Below are 22,093 nucleotides of genomic sequence, written 5' to 3' on the forward strand. Positions count from 1 at the left end.
CCTCCAGAAGTCGTGGGTGTTCCAACACTGGAAGTTTTAGGAAGAGATTGGACAACCATTTGTCTGAAGTGGTATAGGGTTTCATGCCCTGAGCAGCGGGTTGGGCTAGAAGACCTCCAAGGTCCCTTCCAGCTCTATTCTGATTGATTGAAGAGTTAAATGTTTATTTATTTATTTATTTATTTATTTATTAAATTTTTATACCGCCCTTCTCCCGAAGGACTCAGGGCGGTGTACAGCCAAAATAAAAACAAAGATGTATACAATTTAAAACAACAATTAAAAAGAGCAAATTTTAAAGGCTGATTATTAAAATTTAAATTAAGAAGTTAAAAATATTAAAAAACCCAATTAAAATACATCACTAATTATGCCAGTCCCGCTTTAATGAATAAATATGTTTTGAGCTCACGACGGAAGGTCCGAAGATCAGGCACTTGACGCAGGCCGGGGGGAAGTTCGTTCCAGAGCGTCACTGCCCCCACAGAGAAGGCCCTACTCCTGGGGGCCACCAGCCGACATTGTTTGGCGGACGGCACCCTGAGGAGATCCTCTCTGTGCGAGCGTACGGGTCGGTGGGAGGCAAAGGGTAACAGCAGGCGGTCTCGTAAGTACCCGGGTCCTAAGCCATGGAGCGCTTTAAAGATAGTTACCAAAATCTTGAAGCGCACCCGAAAGACCACAGGAAGCCAGTGCAAGCTACGGAGCAGCGATGTCACGTGGGAGCCACGAGCGGCTCCCGTTACTACTCGCGCAGCCGCATTCTGGACTAACTGCAGCCTCCGGGTGCACCTCAAGGGCAGCCCCATGTAGAGAGCATTGCAATAATCCAGCCTAGACGTAACCAGAGCGTGAGTGACCGTGCATAAGGCATCCCGATCAACATTTGATATTTCAAATGTTATTGAAATATCTGTTCAGGCACAGCAGAAGCAAAGTCAGTTCCAAGGTTTTCCCGTGAAAATCCACATAGCTAAAATCCTTTTTCACCCCTGGGCCGCCCACAATTCATTGTCCATGAATTACAGGTGGTTCTTTTGTTTTAAGAAAACAGTCTGCAGCGGCTGGTAACTCCGAGCCCTTGGCCTTGATGGCCATAGGCTCTCATGCATTCCTTAGACCAGGGGTCTGCAAACTTGGCTCTTTTAAGACTTGTGGACTTCAACTCCCAGAGTTCTTCTCCCAAATTCTCCCAATCGATATTTCCTATAGAAATAAAAGCTTTACTTTTGACAACTGTGCCTGCTAATACGTTTTATTTTGTCTTCGGATTACATTACCGCTTACCGGTCCCGAGAGGCAAGAAATTATATCTCCCCCCCCCACCGGGAAAGCAATATTAGAAATCATTTTAGTCAGGTCTCTTTTCCCCCAACCCTCCCACCCTCCCGATCGTAATGTATGCCTTAATAAACGGGAACGATATTGAAATTTTGAATGAACGGCGGAGAACGGTGTCCCCTTCCTAGCTGGTGATTTGAAGAAGGGGGGAGGTAGGAAAGAAGGATGAGAAGAAATGTACATTAAGGCACTATAACCGTTGGATCAATAAATAATCTCTCCACCTGTCTCTGGTTGGATGAATTACTGGATAAATGGTGCTGGGATGTTTGGATGTACAGTGTGCAGTGGATAAAACTGTCGGGGCCTTTTCAGTGGCAGTCCGTGATTTCTTGGCTGCAAAGACTCGGGAACGGAGGTGGTATTCAGCCGGTTTGAACAAGTTTGCCCGAACCGGTAGCGGAAATCACAAGAAACCCCCCCCCAGGCTATATGCCACCCTATTTAGGCACGTTTTTGAGGCCAGGCGCATATGCGGAAGGTGTGCGCATCAGCAAAGTGCATGTGCAGAAAGCTGGGCACATGCGTGGACAGGGTGCATGTGCTCACATTTGCAAGCCGGTAGGGAAAGATGGGACGCGGTGGCTCAGGGGCTAGGACGTTGAGCTTGTCGATCGAAAGGTCGGCAGCTCAACGGTTCGAATCCCTAGTGCTGCCATGTAACGGGGTGAGCTCCCGTTCCTTGTCCCAGCTTCTGCCAACCTAGCAGTTTCGAAAGCACGTAAAAATGCAAGTAGAAAAAATAGGGACCACCTTTGGTGGGAAGGTAACAGCGTTCCGTGCGCCTTTGGCGTTGAGTCATACTGGCCACATGACCACGGAGACGTCTTCGGACAGCGCTGGCTCTTCGGCTTTGAAACGGAGATGAGCACCGCCCCCTAGAGTCGGTAACGACTAGCACGTATGTGCGAGGGGAACCTTTACTTTTACCTTTTAGGGAAAGTTAAGTGAATACCGTCCCTGCTCGGGAAGTTACAAAACAGGTCTTTCCTCCTGTGGAGGGAAGCAGGAAGACTTCTGTCCTAAACAGGGCACTTCTACAGCCTTGCACAGGTAGTCCTCAACTTACACCGTTCGTTTAGTGACCATTTGAAGTTACAGCACCGCTGAAAAAGGTGACTTAGCACTATCCCAAAGGTGTTCTTTCCGGAAGGCAATTGTACTTTCTTGGTGGGATTTTTTTTCTTAATAAAGAAAATAAATAATAATAATAGTAATAACAACAACAACAGAGTTGGAAGGGACCTTGGAGGTCTTCCAGTCCAACCTGTCTTCATCCTCTTCTTTAAAGGAGATGCAAAGATAAGTCGGTGTAAGAGGAAACTCCTACAGAGGTCCACCAAGATGGTTCAGTCTCTTTAGAATGTAGAATATCAGAGTTGGAAGGGACCTTGGAGGTCTTCTAGTCCAACCCCCTGCTTAGGCACGAAACCCTACAACACTTCAGACAAACCGTTATCCAACATCTTCTTAAAAACTTTCAGTGTTGGAGAATTCACAACTTCTGGAGGCAAGTTGTTTCACTGATTAATTGTTCTCACTGTCAGGAAATTTCTCCTTAGTTCTAAGTTGCTTCTCTCCTTCATTAGTTTCCACCCATTGCTTCTTGTTTTACCCTCAGATGCTTTGGAGAACAGCCCGACTCCCTCTTCTTTGTGGCAACCCCTGAGATATTGGAACACTGCTATCATATCTCCCCTAGTCCTTCTTTTTATTAAACTAGACATACCCAGTTCCTGCAACCGTTCTTCATATGTTTTATCCTCCAGTCCCCTAATCCTCTTTGTTGCTCTTCTCTGCACTCTTTCTAGAGTCTCAGCATCTTTTTTACATCGTGGCAACCAAAACTGGATGCAATATTCCAAGTGTGGCCTTACCAAGGCATCATAAAGTGGTATTAACATTTCACTTTCTTTAAATTCGTTTCGCTTCTCCTCCAAGAAGCTACTTCAGAATTTCTTCAGTTCTCAAGAAGCCTCTCGGATGAGAAGCAAAACGTTTTCAAAGGAAAAACCAAGAAAAATCCAGTTGTCTTTTGTCAAAAAAGCACCTTTGGGACAACCATGACCTGGATGATCGAGAAATCTCCATAACTTATGTCTGGGTTGTTGTTTTTTTTCATACTTACAACTGCTGCGGCATCCTCAGAGTCATGTGATCCAAATTTGGACCCTTGGCAACGGGTTCATATTAATGACGGTCGCAGTGCCCCAGGGGTCACGTGACCCCCTTTCGCACCCTTCTGACAAGCAAAGTCAGAATGGGGAAGGCCAGATTCACTGAACAACGGTGTTGCTAACTTAACAACTGCACCGTTTCACTTAACAACCGTGGCAAGAAAGGCCGCAAAATGGGGCAAAACTCCCTTAACAACCGTCTTGACTCAGCCTTCCATCCTTCTGAGGTGGGCAACATGAGGACCCAGATTGTTGGGGGGCAATAGGCTGACTCTGTAAACCGCTTAGAGAAGGCTGTAAAGCACTGTGAAGCAGTGTATAAGTCTAAGTGCTGTTGCTACTAAGAACTGCAGTGATTCACTTAACAACCATGGCTAGAAAGGTCACAAAATGAGGCAAAACCAGTGGTGAAATCTAATTTTTTTTATTACCGGTTCTGTGGGCTTGGCTTGTTGGGTGTGGCAGGGAAGAATACTGCAAAATCTCCATTCCCACTCCACTCCAGGGGGAAGGATATTGCAAAATCTCCACTCCACCAAAGAGGTGGTATTTGCTGGTTCTCCAAACTGCTCAAAATTTCCGCTACCTGTTCTCCGAACTCAAAATTTACGCTACCGGTTCTCTAGATCCTGTCAGAACTTGCTGGATTTCACCCCTGGGCAAAACTCTCCATTCTCAAGAGAACCACAATAGATTTAATAGATTTAAGCTTCATGTTAACCGCTCCAATCTTGATTGCAGAAAATATGACTTCAGTAACAGAGTTGTTAATGCTTGGAATACACTACCTGATTCTGTGGTCTCTTCCCAAAATCCCAAAAGCTTTAACCAAAGACTATCTACCATTGGCCTCACCCCATTCCTAAGAGGTCTGTAAGGGGCGTGCATAAGAGCACAAACGTGCCTACCGTTCCTGTCCTAATGTTTCCTTTCGTTATAGCCAATTAATATAGTTATTACATACTCATATATATGCTTATCTATTGTATAGTAATTTCATACTTATGCTTATATATACTGTGTGACAAAATAAATAAATAAATAAATAAATAACACCCTGTAGTTAAGAGTTAGCATTTTCCGTAGAATTAAAGAGTGAGGATAAAATGACAGCTCAGCTTCCTGTATTTCCAGCCACCTCCGAACTTAAATTCAGGTAAAAGCTCCATCTTTGGATACCTTCCATTATAGGGGACAGATGATCTTCTCAAACATTTCATTTTTTACGTGGATTACATTTGATGTCACGACCATTTTTCTGAGCCGGTAACATTTCTCAGGGCTCAGCACAGCTGATCAGTCATGCAGCCTGAATATTCTGCTGTTATGATCGTTTCGATTTACTCAGTAAATGTCCTTAAATCTTCCACTCGTTCGCCGCTCCTGGGTTTGCATAATTCCATACACGGTTTTCCTCTGCTTCCCCCTCCCCCTCACTCTAGCTTGGTTTTCTTGCTTATCTTCCCCAAGGATCGCTTCCTTCTTTAATTTCTGAAGGTTACATTGAATAGAAGAGAATATTTGTAGCTCAGGGTTGAACTATGAGGTCCTGGGTGCTCTCCGAACTTGGTGGTTTTCTTGCAGATGTTTCATGACCCAGCTAGGTAACATCATCAGTGTTAAAAGGGAGTGGGATTTGCAGAGAGGAGGAGGAGGAGGATGAAGAAGAAGAGGAAGAAGAAGAAGGGGAGGAGGAGGAACAAGAAGAAGACGAAGAGGAGAAGAAGCAGAAGAATAGGGTGGTCTCTGAACTTGGTGGTTTTCTTGCAGACGTTTTCATGACCCAAACTAGGGAATATCGGCAGTGCTATAAAAAAGTAGGGTTTGGGGGGAGGAGGAAGAAGAAGAAAGAAGAGAAGGAGGAGGAGGAGGAAAGAAGAGGAGGAGGAAAACTGTGGGCCTTTGGTGCTCTGCTCAGTTTTATAGTTTTCTTGCAGATGTTTCACTATTAGAAGAGAGTGGGGTGTGGGAGGAGGAGGAGGAGGAGGAGGAAGGAAGGAAGAGGAGGAGGAGGAAGAAGAAGAGGATGAAAACTGTGGGCCTTTGGTGCTTTCTCAGTTTTATAGTTTTCTTGCAGATGTTTCATGACCCAACTAGGGAATATCATCAGTGCTACAAGAGAGTGGGGTGTGGGAGGAGGAGGAGGAGGAAGAAGAAGAAAGAAGAGAAGGAGGAGGAGGAGGAAAGAAGAGGAGGAGGAAAACTGTGGGCCTTTGGTGCTCTGCTCAGTTTTATAGTTTTCTTGCAGATGTTTCACTATTAGAAGAGAGTGGGGTGTGGGAGGAGGAGGAGGAGGAGGAAGGAAGGAAGAGGAGGAGGAGGAAGAAGAAGAGGATGAAAACTGTGGGCCTTTGGTGCTTTCTCAGTTTTATAGTTTTCTTGCAGATGTTTCATGACCCAACTAGGGAATATCATCAGTGCTACAAGAGAGTGGGGTGTGGGAGGAGGAGGAGGAGGAGGAGGGAAGAAGAAGAGGAGAAAGAGAACGAGAAGGAGGAGGAGGAAGACGACTGTGAGCCTTTGGTGCTGTTCTCAGTTTTATAGTTTTCTTGCAGAGGTTTCATTACCCAGCTAGGTAACATCATCAGTTCTAGAAAGAAGTGGGGTTTGCTCTGTTGATGTTACCTATTTGGGTAATGAAATGTTTTCTGCAAAAAAAAACAACAACCAGGCTCAGAGAGCACCAAGGAGCCTGCAACTGAGAAAAAACTTGACCTATTCAAAATAAAAATGTGTGACTCGGGATTCATTGACCCCTGGATTTTTTTTTTAAGGTCTAAAAAAAGCGACTTTCCCAAAAGAGAGAGAGAGAGAGAGAGAGAGAGAATAAGTACATAACTTGTCTTCATCTAAAGCTAATATCATAAAACCTTACAGGTTTTTTTTTCCCCTCCTCCTTCCTGTTGGACAAAAGAAATATATATCACGAACTTCATTTTCTTCCCCTTCCCTCCTTCTTGTTTCTTTTTCAAAACCCTGCGTTGAGAATCGTTTGGTGGTAGTAGAATATTTTAGGTGGAAGCCATCTTTACCCTGAACCTAATGTCTGCCAATGTGGGCCTTGTTACTGCCATAAAGAACATTATCCTCCTGGCCTCAAGCTTCTTCGCTGCTTATTATCATGGGCTACAGCCCTGCAGCCTGGCAGGATGGAAAATTAGAAACCCTTAATATTCTTTTTCTACTAAGAACCATTGCCAGGGGGTTTTTTTTTCCCCTGTCCTTTTCTTTTATTTAAAGGCTAAAATATGAGGCTATCACGCAGGGGTATAGGGGACGTGGTGGCTCAGTGGCTAAGATGCTGAGCTTGTCGATCGGAAAGTCGGCAGTTCAGCGGTTCGAATCCCTAGAGCCGCATAACGGGGTGAGCTCCCGTTCCTTGTCCCAGCTTCTCCCAACCTAGCAGTTCGAAAGCAGGTCAAAAATGCAAGTGGAAAAATAGGGACCACCTTTGGTGGGAAGGGAACAGCGTTCCGTGCGCCTTTGGCGTTGAGTCATGCCGGCCACATGACCACGGAGACGTCTTCGGACAGCGCTGGCTCTTCGGCTTTGAAATGGAGATGAGCAGCGCCCCCTAGAGTTTGGGAACGGCTAGCACACATGTGCGAGGGGAACCTTTACCTTTACCTTTAATGCAGGGGTGTCAAACACAAGGCCCAGGGGCCGGATCTGGCCCATGGGCCCACCCTGAAAACAGCAAAGGACCACCTCGCGGTGCCTCTGCCAATGAAAACGGAGCTTGGGAGGGTCTCCCGTTTTTGCTGGCAGAGGGTTGCAGGAGGCATTGCAGCCGAAAACTGGAGCTCGGGAGCCCGTTTTCACAGGCAGAGTGCTCGGTCCATCAACGGTGCCCCCGACACGTGTGACATCACACTGGCCACGCCCACCCTGGCCCTCTGAGGTCAAACACAACCCTGATGCGGCCCTCAATGAAATCAAGTTTGACACCCCTGTTATAATGCATTACAGCTAGTCCTCGACTCACGACCACGATTGAGCCCAACATTTCTGTTGCTAAGCGAGACAGATTTAAATGAATTTTGCCCCGTTCGATAACTTTTTTTTTGCATCGTTGTTAAGTGAATCACTACCATTGTCAAGTAAGTAACTCAGTTGTTAAGCAAATCTGGCTTCCCCATTGACTCGTTGGATCATGTGCCCCCCCCCTTCCCCGGATCACTGCAACTGACATGAATATGAACCAGGTCGTAACAGTGAAAAACGGTCCTAAATCACATTTTTTCAGTGCCGTCGTAACTTTGAGCCATCACCAAACGAACTGTTGTAAGCCAAGGACTCTCTGTACAGGCACCTCGGGTGCAATCCCAAAACAACTGGAGCGCTACCGGCATTGACAAATTCGCCATCGGTCAATTGCAAAAGACAGTTTACCTCAGAACAGCTGAAATTCTGTCACGCCGTCCTACCTCCTCCTTTTGCCTATCCCAGGTCCTTGGGAAGGACTCGAGAGGTAGACGGAAATGCCAAAATCAGCCTGAACATCTGGCTGGCTGTGTGACGAACCAAATGAAAATAAATAAAACTAGCACCCTTAATAATCTAACGATTTAATCTAAACTGGAAAAAATCAACTGGAGTGAGGGACTTCTTGGATAATAGACCCTTCCAGTCACCCAGCTGTGTTTTGCGCTCTTCGGGTTCTTGATGTAACACACGGCGAGATTGTTCGAGCTATTGAGTTGCTCAGCCGAGGCAGGGTGTTACAGAAATGTCACTCTCGAGCAGCACTCAAAACCGTTAGATTTGCTGAGAGTTTTCGTGAAAAACAAAATTGTCCACAAAGGCGATATCCTTGGCTTAAAATCCTCCCGTAAGGTGGATTATTTCACTGGGAATAGGACCTATATTTGCAGACCTTTTACCGCGATGCCAGCGGGTGGATTGTCTGCACCTTGCAATTTTTCCCTTTGGGAAAAGTCTTAAATCAATTGATAAAGAGCCAGTTGAAGGACAGCTAAACATTTAGGGTGGAACTTCAAGAAGACAAAAGGGCTTTTTATTCAAGATGACCACATCTAAATTCATTCCTTCATTCCTTCATTGGCAATTTATATGGCCACCCACTCACTCTCAGATTCTGGGCGGCTCACAAAAATAAAAACCCAATATAAAAACAAGAACCCTACTGTCACTCTAGTAACAACAATCAATCAAATAAGCTATTTGCTAAGATGCTGAGCTTGTCAATCGAAAGGTTGGCAGTTCAGCGTTTCGAATCCCTAGTGCTGCGTAACAGGGTGAGCTCCCATTACTTGTCCCAGCTTCTTCCAACCTAGCAGTTTGAAAGCATGTAAAAAATGCAAGTAGAAAAATAGGGACCACCTTTGGTGGGAAGGGAACAGCGTTCCATCTGCCTTTAGCGTTGAGTCATGCCAGCCACATGACCACGAAGACATCTTCGGACAGCGCTGGCTCTTCGGCTTAGAAACGGAGATGAGCACCGCCTCCTAGAGTCAGGAACGACTAGCACATATGTGCGAGGGGAATCTTTACCTTTACCTTTTAATCCTACTCTGCATTCCCCAGGCCCATTGGCAAAATTAGGTCTTCAGGGCCTTGCAGAAGAGTGTCAAAGTTGGAGGCAGTCTAATCTTGGTGGAGATGAGGTTCCAAAAGGAAGGAGCCACCATGGAGAAGGCCCTTCTTCTCAGTCCCACCAGATATACCTCATTAGAGTGGAGACCCACAACATTCCCTGCCTCCCTGCTCTAGTGGGTCAAGTAGATGTGACCGGGAAAAGACGGTCCTTCAAATAACTTGGTCTCAAGCCATGTAGGGTTTTAAAGGAGACAACCAACACCTTTGTCGTGTCCCACTCCCACTCCGACGAACGAGTCAAGGAAGTCCGTAACAAACTTGGCAACGAAGCCTCTGCAGCTTGCCAAATTCCTTCGAAGTTTATCAGGGCAGGCAGGAGTCCAAGTTGTGACTTCAGCGATAGAGTCCGATATCAGCAAACTAGATAAGACTTTGCTTGACTCAAGGTCGGAATGCCAAAAGCAGGTCCTTTATATAGGCTGTGGGGTGTAGCTCCATGACTCAGCATTTATCCAGGCCTTCTCCTCCCTTCCTTCTGCTGGCATCACCTCTCAGATCTCCGGAAGTGAGGGTGAATTGTTTTCAGCTGGATCTGCTGTCAGCGTCTGAGAAAGGGAGGGGTCAGAGGGAGTAGGCCCAGGTAATTCCACCACTTGCTGGCTTCCTGCTCTGAAGGCTGAGCCAAAGGAACACACGCTGTATGAGCTTGTCCTTTCACTCCTTGAATCCTCTCCGGGCATGGGGCCAGGGCCGGGGGCGGGGGCTGGAGTCATGACAGGCTGTTCATCTTCATTATCAGACTCTGAGTCTGATAAAAGGCCCGGTTGGAGATGGGAGGGGCCCGGCTGAGGAGAGGAGGGAGGATGAGTCACAACAACCTTGTTCTCATCCTTGTTGTACATTGTGTAAGTATAGGAGAAGAGCAGACAGAGCTGGGAGAGGCAGAGTGAAGCAAGTCATCAGCCTAGAGTCCTTACATTCCCACCAATGATCTAAATCCAGCCCCTGTTGAATTCTATTGACTTTTTTTTTTCAAGGTTTATTGGGTTTTTATTTTTAAACATTTATCAACAACAATACATGAAGAGTGGAGCTTCTGAATCTGGTTCATGTTAATACAAATAACAAGAGTCAATTGTTACATTAATCAAATTTATATAATCCTAATATTAATGTACTTGATTATTTTAAAGTAGTTATTCAATATTTCAACGTTCTAATGTCAATAATAATATTGAACATAGATAGTAATACCATCTTTCAACCTCTCATCTTTCCATCTAATTATTATTTATTTTCAATTTATATAGAAATTATAACTGCTAATATTCCCCCTAATTCTTATTTCTACCTCTATTCTGGTTTCTAGTCAGGTCACGCTTACTAATCCTAATGTTAATACACATATTTATGTTAAGACATAGTCCTTTATATAAAGGTGTATATTCTTATTTCTACCTCTGTTTCTAGTTTTTAATCAGGCCATCATTATATTAGAAAAAAGAAGAAAGACAAAAAGGGGAAAAAACAGCTCTAGAATTCTATTGACTCATATCGGACACCAATTTTTTTTTTTAATTTGCATTTATATCCCACCCTTCTCCAAAGACTCAGGGCGGCTTACACTACGTTAGCAATAGTCTTCATCCTATTTGTATATTTATATACAAAGTCAACTTATTGCCCCCAACAATCTGGGTCCTCATTTTATCTACCTTATAAAGGATGGAAGGCTGAGTCAACCTTGGGCCTGGTGGGACTAGAACCTGCAGTAATTGCAGGCAGCTGTGTTAATAACAGACTGCATTAGTTTAATTTAATGTTGGCCATTAGTTGACTAGATCAGGGGTCTCCAACCTTAGTAACTTTAAGGTTTGTGGACTTCAACTCCCAGAGTTGAAGCAAAGCTGGCTGAGGAACTCTGGGAGTTGAAGTCCACAAGCTTTAAAGTTACTAAGGTTGGAGACCCCTGGACTTGATTCTCAAGTATAGGCTTGAGAAATAACTCTTCTGAACGGAAACTTAACATACGGCCCTGATTCTTTGCACCCGACAGACTGATGAAAATACCAATAAACCTAAAATCTTAATTAAAAAAAAAAAAGAAGAATTAATGAAGAATGGGGAATAATAAGGACAAGAGCCAAGGTACGATAGAGTCACTCATGAAGATTAGTAGGATGGGAGGGGTCTGGTAGACAAAGATGGCCATCGGTATCAACATATACAAGAAGAAGTAGAGGTCTTTTGAATATTTTCTATCATAACTAAGGTTCATTTCAGTGGATTGAAAACCAGATCAGTAATTTTTTTTTCGGTGGTGGGGGGAGGCGTGGGATTCTGAATTGGTGCATTGACGTCCCAAGTGTGTAATGATAAGTGACCTCATATCAGGGGTGAAATCCAGCAGGTTCTGACAGGTTCTGGAGAACCAATAGCGGAAATTTTGAGCAGTTCGGAGAACCGGTAGCCAAAATTTTGAGCAGAGGACTGGCAAATACCACCTCTGGCTGCCCCCCGAGTGGGGTGGGAATGGAGATTTTGCAGTATCCTTTCCCTGCCATGCCCATCAAGCCACACCACGCCCACCAAGCCACACCCACAGAACTGGTAGTAAAAAAAATGGATTTCACCACTGCCTCCTATGATATTATAAACTCATTTCTAAAACTTTTTGCTTTGCTTTGGTTTTCTTGGATGATTATTGGGATCCAGGAGATTCTTTGATTCCTTCAGCAGGCAGAGATCTGCTGGTCTACTGATGCTTTGTTGATACTTACCATCCCTTTGATCTTAAACAGAAGATTTCTGGGCAAGATCTCTTTATGAACGAAAGCAAATATATGTGTCCCAGGATAATTTAGTTGCAAGATCCAATCTGGGTCGGTCACTGGGACCAGAGGTATACAAAACTTCTGGTCCTAGTGATCGACCCAGATTGGATCTTGCAAGATCTGTTTAATTTGGGCATATTTTAATCTTGTATTTTATATTGTAAATTTAACATCCGGTAGTATCCTTATTTTAATTGTGATGCTTCTTGCACAAAGAAACAAAGTAATCATCCTTTGAAAGAATTGTATGTATAATAGGCCAATGCCATATATCTGTGATGGCAAACCTATGGCACAGGTGGCACGCATTGCCATATTAGTGAGCACGTGAGCTCAGCTCCAGTGTGCAATTTTCAGGCCTTCTGGGCTTACCTGCAATAGGGAAACAGGCTGTTTCCTACCTCACAAGGGCCTGGTACGGGTGGGGTAGGCCCATTTTTTGCTCTCCTCATGCTCCAGAGCCTTTCTAGGAGCCGGGGTGGGGTGAGTCAAAAAAGCCTTCCCCATGCCCCGGGAGGCTCTCCAGAGGCCGAAAAGTTGGCAAACGGGCCGTTTCCGGCCTCCAGAGGACCTCCGGGGGAGTCGGGAAGGCTGTTTTGGTCCTCCCAAGGCTCCTAGAAAGGCTTTGGAGCTTGAGGAGAGCAAACAACGGGAGTTTTTCCAGTCCATGGATGGGTTCTACTTACCTTTAATACGGGTTCGCATCGTGCCCACATGCGCACTCTTCTGTGCATGCGTAGAAGAGTTTTAATGACATTTAGGTCAGTGGGCAGAGCTCCTCACCGGTTTTACTACTGGTTCTATAGAACCGGTCCGAACCGGGGGAAGCCCACCACTATTCCAGTCGCACCAGAAGTTGGCAAATGGGCCATTTTCGGCCTCCGGAGGGCCTCCAGGGCTGGGAGGCTGTTTTCACACCCCCCCCCCAGGTTCCTAGAAAGGCTCTGAAGGCTGGTGAGAGCAAAACACAGGCCTACCAAGCCCACCATGCCAAAAGCGGGGGGGGGGGAGCGCAGGGGGCTGTTCTGTGCGCATGCACAGGGCCCATAGAATTATGGGTGTGTTCGTGCGCGCGACCACCACCACCACCCCGTGCTCCCCTCGCTTTTGGCACATGATGCCATCACTGCCATATGTATAGGTAGCCCTTGACTTACGACCACAATTGCACCCAAAAATTTCACTGGTAAGCAAGTTGCTAAATGAGTTTTGCCCCATGTTACGACCTTTCTTGCCAATTGTTAAGTTAGTAACAACTAACTTTACTTTTACCAACTGAACAACTGTGACAAGAAAAGTCATCGCATAGGACAAAACTCACTCAACAACTTGCTTTCCAGTGGAATTTTGGGGTTCAGTCGGATCACATGACCGCAAGACACTACAACCGTCATAAGTACATGCCGGTTGCCCAAGCATCTGAATTTTGACCATGTGACCAAATAATAATAATAATGATAACAACAGAGTTGGAAGGGACCTTGGAGGTTTTCTAGTCCAACCCCCTGCCCAGGCAGGAAACCCTACACCATCTCAGTCAGATGGTTATCCAACATTTTCTTAAAAATTTCCAGTGTTGGAGCATTTACAACTTCTGCAGGCAAGTCGTTCCACTTATTAATTGTTCTAACTGTCAGGAAATTTCTCCTTAGTTCTAAGCTGCTTCTCTCCTTGATCAGTTTCCACCCATTGCTTCTTGTTCTACCCTCAGGTGCTTGGAGAATAGTTTGATTCCCTCTTCTTTGTGGCAACCCCTGAGATATTGGTACACAGCTATCATGTCTCCCCTAGTCCTTCTTTTCATTAAACTTTATTAAATGAGGATGCCACAACGGTCGTAAGTGTGAAAACTGGCCCTGTCCCCTTTTTCAGTGCTGTTGAAACCTGAAACGGTCACCCCAAAAATAATTGTAAGTCAAGGACCACCTGTACTTTATATATCTTTTATTTCCGCTTAATTTCTTAATATATGTTTTTTTTTTTTTAAACAGACTGGAAGGAAGGAGAAAGGAGACCCTCTGAATATCGCAATTGACAAGATGACCAAGAAGACGAGAGACCTACGAAGACAGGTACCTACTGGAATTGGGATAATTTGACACTTTTAAAGGAGGCCATCCATGGTGGGCGGACATCTGTGGTCAGCTTCTGAAAGGTTCGAATCAACCTGCTTCCTCTTTACAGATAGTCCTCGAGTTATGGCCGTAACTGAGACTGCCCATTACGGTCATACATTGCAACAACGTTTTTCGTTTTTCATTAAGCAAATGCAGCGGTCAAAAATGCGAATGCCGCGGTTGTTAAAGCAAATCCGTTGTTTGCTATGCCACAATTTTCCAAAAACCGGAAGTTTGGGGAAAATCCACCGTAAAATGCAGTCACATGACTATGAGATGCTGTAAATGCAACTGTGAAAGTGCTGTCATGTGACAATTCACCCCAATCTCCTCTAAATATTCTGTTTAGCTCTCTGAGCTTGGTTGCTTATATGCAGACATTTCATGACCCAACTAGGTAACATCATCAGTGCTAGAAGGGAGTGGGGTTTACTCTTTTTTTAAGATACTAGTGGCTTGCCCTGAAGTGTTGGCAGGAGTGTTCTTGTTGGTTCCTTGATTAAGGTGTGTTTTACTATTTGTTTATTTGTCTCAGTTGGTACTGAGTGTTGTTTGCTTCTTAAATGTTGGTCTAATATTAATCTTAGTGTTAATCTCAGCCAGCAATTTAACAATAACAATAACAACAACAACGAGTTGGAAGGGACCTTGGAAGCCTTCTAGTCCAACCCCCTGCCCAGGCAGGAAACCCTACACCATCTCAGACAGATGGTTATCCAACATTTTCTTAAAAACTTCCAGTGTTGGAGCATTCACAACTTCTGGAGACAAGTTACTCCACTGATTCATTGTTCTAACTGTCAGGAAATTTCTCCTTAGTTCTAAGTTGCTTCTCTCTCCTTGATTAGTTTCCACCCATTGCTTCTTGTTCTACCCTCAGGTGCTTTGGAGAATAGTTTGACTCCCTCTTCTTTGGGGCAGCCCCTGAGATATTGGAAGACTGCTATCATGTCTCCCCTAGTCCTTCTTTTCATTAAACTAGACATACCCAGTTCTTGCAACCGTTCTTCATATGTTTTAGCCTCCAGCCCCCTAATCATCTTTGTTGCTCTTCTCTGCACTCTTTCTAGAAACTCAGCATCTTTTTTACATTGTGGTGACCAAAACTGAATGCAATATTCCAAGTATGGCCTTACCAAGGCATTATAAAGTGGCACTAACACTTCACGTGATCTTGATTCTGTCCCTCTGTTTATGCAGCCAGGAACTGTGTTGGCTTTTTTAGCAGCTGCTGCACACGGCTGGCTCATATCTAAATGGTTGTCCGCTAGGACTCCAAGATCCCTCTCACAGTTACTACTATTGAGCAAGGTACCACATATCCGGTACCTGTGCATTTTGTTTTTTTGGCCTAAATGTAGAACCATACTTTTTTCACTGTTGAATTTCATTTTGTTAGATAGCGCCCAATGTTCAAGTCTGTCAAGATCTTTCTGTAACTTGAGCCTATCTTCTGGAGTGTTGGCTATTCCTGCCAGCTTGGTGTCATCTGAAAATTTGATGAGTCCCCCATCTATCCCCTCGTCCAAGTCATTGATGAAGATGTTGAAGAGTACTGGGCCTAAAACAGAGCCTTGGGGTACTCCACTGCATACTAACTACCAGTTTGCCTGAATTGGCGCGAACCGGCTGAATCCCACCACTGCCTATATGGGTAATAAAGCATCTGCAAGAAAACCACCAAGCTGAGAATGTTTCTAGGACCCCACAGTTCAGACTTGAGCTACAAATATTCTCTTCTGCTTATACAGTACTTTATCTTTTATTTTGTTTTTTAGCAAACCATAGTTCTATTTCTTCCTAGCCAATTCAGGTCAGTAAGTACGGGAGATTATTTCTAATCAACAAAAGGAGCAGAAACGTTTCTATGTTAAAACAACCAAGTAGTACGTCATACCTCTGTAGCACATATCCTTCAATATCCAATAAATAAATTAAATTTATTTAATTAATTTTAATATTAATTATTAATATTTAATTTGTTTTAATATTAAATTAATGTCTCGTTCCCTTCTTCTCCCGCGCCCCCCATTTATTTTCTCATCTGTCAGAGGAAATCAGTATTCATAGCGACCAAAACAAAGAATGCCAATTTAAAAAGCAGCCACAGAATAAAGCAGAATAATGGAACTGCATTGATTGACCTGTTGGCTTGAAGTCTACAGGAATCAATCATTTGGAAACAGTCAACTAAAAAATAAAAAAAAATTGAAATCTGATTACTTACCAGTCTAGTTAATCGTCCCTTTTAGTCTGCAAGGTATGAGGAATTTGATGGACATTTTTAAAAAGGTCGGCTCTTTTTAAAATGTGGGTTTTTAGAATGATTTCTCAGTGCTTATAAAATAAATGTTTTTTTTAATCTGACTCAGGTGTCCTGCTGTCCATAATCCATGAATGGAACCGGTTCATTTGTGGGTGTCTCTTATTATTATGTTAATTGCTAAATATTTGAAAGCGGTTTGTCATTGAAACGCAGGCTTTCAAACCAATCTTTCTGCCAATTCTGTTTTTGTAAAGAGGTTCATATCTCGGCTAGAGTGGACATAAAGCAGAGACGCCTCCGTTACCTAATCACAAAAATATCGGTATAGAGAAACCACTATTGCAACCTTGTTCCTAGGTGCTTTTTTATGTTCTTCTTCCAGAGCTAACTCATAAAATCACAGAGTATTTATGTATGTATTTGTATCCTGCCTTTAAAAAGGGATGCGGTGGCTCAGTGGCTAAGACGCTGAGCTTGCCGATTGAAAGGTTGGCAGTTCAGCGGTTCGAATCCCTAGCACTGCGGAACGGGGTGAGCTCCCGTTACTTGTCCCAGCTTCTGCCAACCTAGAAGTTCGAAAGCAGGTAAAAAAATGCCAGTAGAAAAATAGGAACCACCTTTGGTGGGAAAGTAACAGTGTTCCGTGCACCTTTGGTGTTTAGTCATGCCGGCCACATGACCACGGAGACGTCTTCGGACAGTGCTGGCTCTTCGGCTTTGAAACGGAGATGAGCACCATCCCTAGAGTCGGGAACGACTAGTACATATGTGCGAGGGGAGCCTTTACCTATCCTGCCTTTCTTATTTTTACAACGAACTCAAGGCAAGGAATGTATCCAACACACCTTCCTCCTCCTATTTTCCCCAAAACAACAACCCTGTGGGGTGCGTTGGGCTGCGAGAGAGGGACTGGCCTAAAGTCACCCAGTTGGCTTTCATGCTTAAGGCAGGACTAGAATTCACCGTCTCCTAATGGTTGACCCAAAGTCACCCAGCTGGCTTTCATGCCAATCACTGTTTCCCTGTGATTGTCCCAAAGTTATCCAGCCTGCATTTATACCTAAAGCAGCACTAGAATTCACAGGCTCCTGGTGATTTGTCCAAACTGACCTAGCCAACTTTTATATGTAGGTGGGATTAGAACTCACTGTCTGCTGCTGATTGGCCCAAAGTCACCCAGCTGGCTTTCATGCCTAAGGCAGGACTAGAACTCACTATCTCCTGGTGATTGGTCCAAAGTCACCCAGCTAAGTTTCATGCCTAAGGCGGGACTAGAATTCACAGTCTCCCACTTTCTAGACCGGTGCCTTATTCACTAGACCAGGGGTCTCCAACCTTGGCAACTTTAAGACTTGTTGACTTTTTGCTTTGCTGGCTGAGGAATTCAGCCAAAGCTTTTGTCGTGTCCCACTCCTCCTCTGACGGCCGGGTCGGGGAAGTCCGTATCAAGCGTGGCTGCAAAGCCTCTGCAGCTCTGCCAAAGTCCTAGCAAAGTCCTCAGGGCAGGCAGGAGACCAGGATGTGACTTCAGCAATCCAAGTTAGACTTTGCCTGACACAGAGAATGCCAGAAAGCAGATCCTTTATATAGGCCATGGGATGTGGCTCCATGACTCAGCACTTATCCAGGCCTGCCCCTCCCTTCCTTTTGCTGACGTCGCCACTCCATTCTCCGGAAGCGTGGATCCCTCCACCCTCCAGCTGCCGGCAATCCCAGCTCATGACTGGCCTCATATTCCTCATGTTCACATGCTGTGGGGGAGGGGTTTATCTGCTCGGTTTGTCCGGGCATGGTGCCAGGACTGGGGGCTGAAGGTATGCCAGGCCATTCGTCTTGCTCGGTCTGTCCAGGCATGGTGCCAGGACTGGGGGCTGGAGGCATGCCAGGCTGTTCGTCTTCATTATCTGTTTCTGGCTGAGGTAACAGAAGATGAGAAGGGCCCGGCTGCGGCGGGGGGGGGGGGGCGAGCGAGGCACAACAGCTTTGCTGGCTGAGGAATTCTGGGAGTTGAAGTCCACAAGTCTTCAAGTGGCCAAGGTTGGAGACCCCTGCACTAGACCATACTGATTGGAGACATTCACAGAGGTCACTCTGGTCCTCACAGAGCACTCTGGATCTCACATTTGAGATCAGCTTACCTGTAGATTTAGTGTAATAGAGACCTTACTTTGATACGATGCTATGTAATGGATGAATCCCTGTAAGATCTTCCTCAGAGGAGAAACGTGGTCCTTCCAAATTAACGTCTTAGGAGCTTCTTGAAGATCATGAACGCTTAGTTGGAAGAGTCACTTAGGCCATCTAATAAAGGAGAATATTTGTAGCTCAGGGTGACATACGGGGTCCTTGGTATTCTCTGAGCTTGCTTGTTTTCTTGTAGACGTTTCATTACCCAAGCTAGGTAACTTCATCAGTGCTAGAGGGAAGTGGGGTTTGTGGAGAAGGAGGAGGAAGGGGAGGAGGAGGAGGATGACGACGACCATGGGATCCTTAGTGCTCTCTGAGATTATTTATTTTCTTCTGGCGTTTCGTCTGCAAGTACACAAGCAAGCTCAGAGACCACAGAGCCCCCTCCCCTCTAAAGATCATCTCCTTCTTCTACACGGGGATCCAAATTAAAACTAGTCCTGATGGATGGCGGGCCCAGGTGGCTCGAACGCATCCAGCGAAGCACATGAGCTTCCATCTCTCCTGATAATTGCCTCCTCTGTCAAATGACTCTTACTGGGTTTTTCTCAATCCTTTTTTTTCTAAAATTCACCTGAAAACCCTTCTTTTCTATTTCTGAAAATCCATTATTCCGAAGTGAGAGAGAACGGGTCCTGACCTTCTCTCCGCCGTCCTTTCGGAGACCTGCAGGGACCTATTATATCCCCTTCCCTTGTATTTTCTCCACACTAAACTTTTTTTTCCAATTCCCTCAACCTCTCATTAGATAGCTTAATGTTTAGTCCCTGATCATCTCCACCAACCTTTTCCAAAGGCCGGTCACATTAGGTCCATGTCTAGTGGAATATTCCAAAGTAGATGATGTCAAACGGAGATTACAAGTGTAGAAATAAGACAAATACAGCTAGACCTCAATTTACGGCTATAACAAGTGGTGGGATTCAAATAATTTAACAACCGCTTCTCTGCCATCATCATCATCATCATCATCATCATCATCATCATCATCATTTAATTTTTATACCGCCCTTCTCCTGAAGGACTCAAGGCGGTGCACAGCCAGATAAAATCAACAATCCATGGATACAATACAAATAAAAACAATACTAAAAAACTTATTAAATTTGGCTCCTAAATTAAAATACATAAACCATAAAATCCCATTTAAAATTACAAATACTAATACTAATTCTATGCCAGTCCTGCGCGGAAGAATAAATACGTCTTCAGCTCACGGCGAAAAGTCCGGAGATCAGGAAGTTGATGAAGTCCTGAGGGAAGCTCGTTCCAGAGGGTGGGAGCCCCCACAGAGAAGGCCCTCCCCCTGGGGGTCGCCAGCCGACATTGTTTGGCTGACGGCACCCTGAGGAGGCCCTCTCTATGCGAGCGCACGGGTCGGTGGGAGGCAAACAGTGGCAGAAGGCGATCCCGTAGATAACCCGGTCCTAATGATCGGCTGGGTGGGCGTGGCCATGGTGGGCGTGGCCAAGGGTGTGTGACAGGCAGCACTCGGTCTCCTGTACCCCCCTGGGAGCAAAAACGGGCCACCAGGGGTGGACATGCTGTCCCCCCTCCGTGCCCCATTTGGGCCTAGCAGGCCTCCCTGCCCTTACTGGGAGCCAAAATGGGGTGCATTGGGACTCCTGGAATGGGCAGGGTGGGGAGGGGAGGGGCCACCCAGCAATTTGACTACCGGTTCTCCCGAACCGGCTGAATCCCACCATTGGCTACAACTGAGGCCAAATTTTCCATTCCTAGAGCAAGACACCTGTTAAGTGAGTTTTGCCCCCCCTTTTACAACCTTTCTGGACACAGTTGTTAAGTGAATCACTGTCATTATTAAGTTAGTGACAGGGTCATTAAGCAAATCTGCCTTTCCCTTTGACTTTGCTTGTCGGAAGTTCGCAAAAGGGGATCACGTGACCCGCCCCTCCCTGGGACATTGCAACGTTCATTAATACGAGTCAGTTGCTTTTTTTGGGGGGTTTGTTTTTTTTTTAAAAAAATAATTATTATTTTATACACAAACAAACACATAATATATCAGTCGTTCAGTGTGTCATCTCAGTGCTCCTTCAGTATTTCTTCTTACTCCTCCCATCTTCATCTTTTCTCAATATTTTCCATTCCTTTATTTACAACATTCTCCCCAATTCATTTAAATATAACATTCTCTTATTTACCGTTAATACCTTTCTCTATAGCTCTTCTCTAACCAATGGTAAAATTGTCTCCATTTCTTAAAATCCTCTCTTTCTTTAATTATCAAGGTTAATCTATTTATTTCTGGACAATCTAATTTTTTTTTAATCATTTCCCCTTCCGAAGGGATTTTCTCTGCTTTCCATTTTTGCGCAAATACTATCCTAGCTGCGGTTACTACATGTATAATCAAATATATATTTTCTTTACTCATTTTCTCTGGTGGGGATACCCAATAAGTACAGCTCCGGTTTAAAGTCAATATCTTGTTGAATCATTTATTACAACTGTGTTTTATTTTTTTATTTTTTATTTTTATTTTACATTTATATCTTGCCCTTCTCCAAAGACTCAGGGCGGCTTACAGTGTGTAAGGCAATAGTCTCATTCTATTTGTATATTTACAAAGTCAACTTATTGCCCCCCCAACAATCTGGGTCCTCATTTTACCTACCTTATAAAGGATGGAAGGCTGAGTCAACCTCGGGCCTGGTGAGATTAGAACCTGCAGTAATTGCAGGCTGCTGTGTTTTAATAACAGGCTATCTTACAGCCTGAGCCACAGAGGCCCGTTTTAATTCTACTCCAATCGTTTCTGGCTTCTGGACATGTCCACCACATATGATAGTAGGATCCTGGTGTCTGGTGACATGTCCAACATTTAGCTGATTTATCCTTAAACATTTTTGCCAGTTTTTCCAGTGGCAACAAAAAATAAAACAAAAAAAACAAAAAAAAACCAAAAATGAATCAGTTGCCAAGGCTCTGAATTTTTATTTTTATTTTTATTTTTTAGAAACATACAAACATAAAAACATCTTCCATTCAAATTTCAAATACAATGTGTAGGTGTGTGGGTTACATTTTTTTTGTGCAAACAACAATTACCTATCATTAATTTATTTAATCATCCATTTTATCATCTGATTGTAGTCAAATATTTTAATCACTTGATCCCTAATAGTCATTCTGGAACAATATTTTATCTTATTAGCCTATTTTAACCAAGGCTCTGAATTTTGATCACACGACGCAACGGTCATAAAAATGGGAAATGGTCATAAATCTTTTTTTTTTCCCCCACTGCTGTTGGAACTTTGGTCACTAAATGAAAGATTGTAGACCGAAGTTTACCTGTGCAAGTTTTAAAATGTATTTAGAAATAAGAAAGGCGACATTTTTTTAGCTAGATTTTTTTTTTCCTGTTTTGGAGTATGGATTTTGTCTTTTCATTTTGGTTCCCCGGAGCCCTCTAATGCTAAGTTAATATATAATAATATAATATAATATAACAACAGAGTTGGGAGGGACCTTGGAGATCTTCTAGTCCAACCCCCTGCCCAGGCAGGAAACCCTACACCATCTCAGTCAGATGGTTATCCAACATTTTCTTAAAAATTTCCAGTGTTGGAGCATCCACAACTTCTG

At 44.3% G+C, this 22,093-nt stretch overlaps 1 protein-coding gene across 2 annotated transcripts in view; it reads left to right on the top strand.

Moving 5' to 3' along the window:
* The window catches only part of CTNNA2 (catenin alpha 2), a 698,304-nt gene that overhangs the window by 438,121 nt on the left and 238,090 nt on the right, over positions 1-22,093 (top strand). For both annotated transcript variants that reach the window (XM_058193039.1, XM_058193037.1), the window contains one exon: positions 13,903-13,983. In XM_058193039.1, the coding sequence (XP_058049022.1) occupies positions 13,903-13,983 (81 nt within the window). The remainder of the gene's footprint in view (positions 1-13,902; positions 13,984-22,093) is intronic.

This window comes from Ahaetulla prasina, chromosome 8 (genome assembly GCF_028640845.1).
Source record: "Ahaetulla prasina isolate Xishuangbanna chromosome 8, ASM2864084v1, whole genome shotgun sequence".
NCBI lineage: Eukaryota > Metazoa > Chordata > Lepidosauria > Squamata > Colubridae > Ahaetulla > Ahaetulla prasina.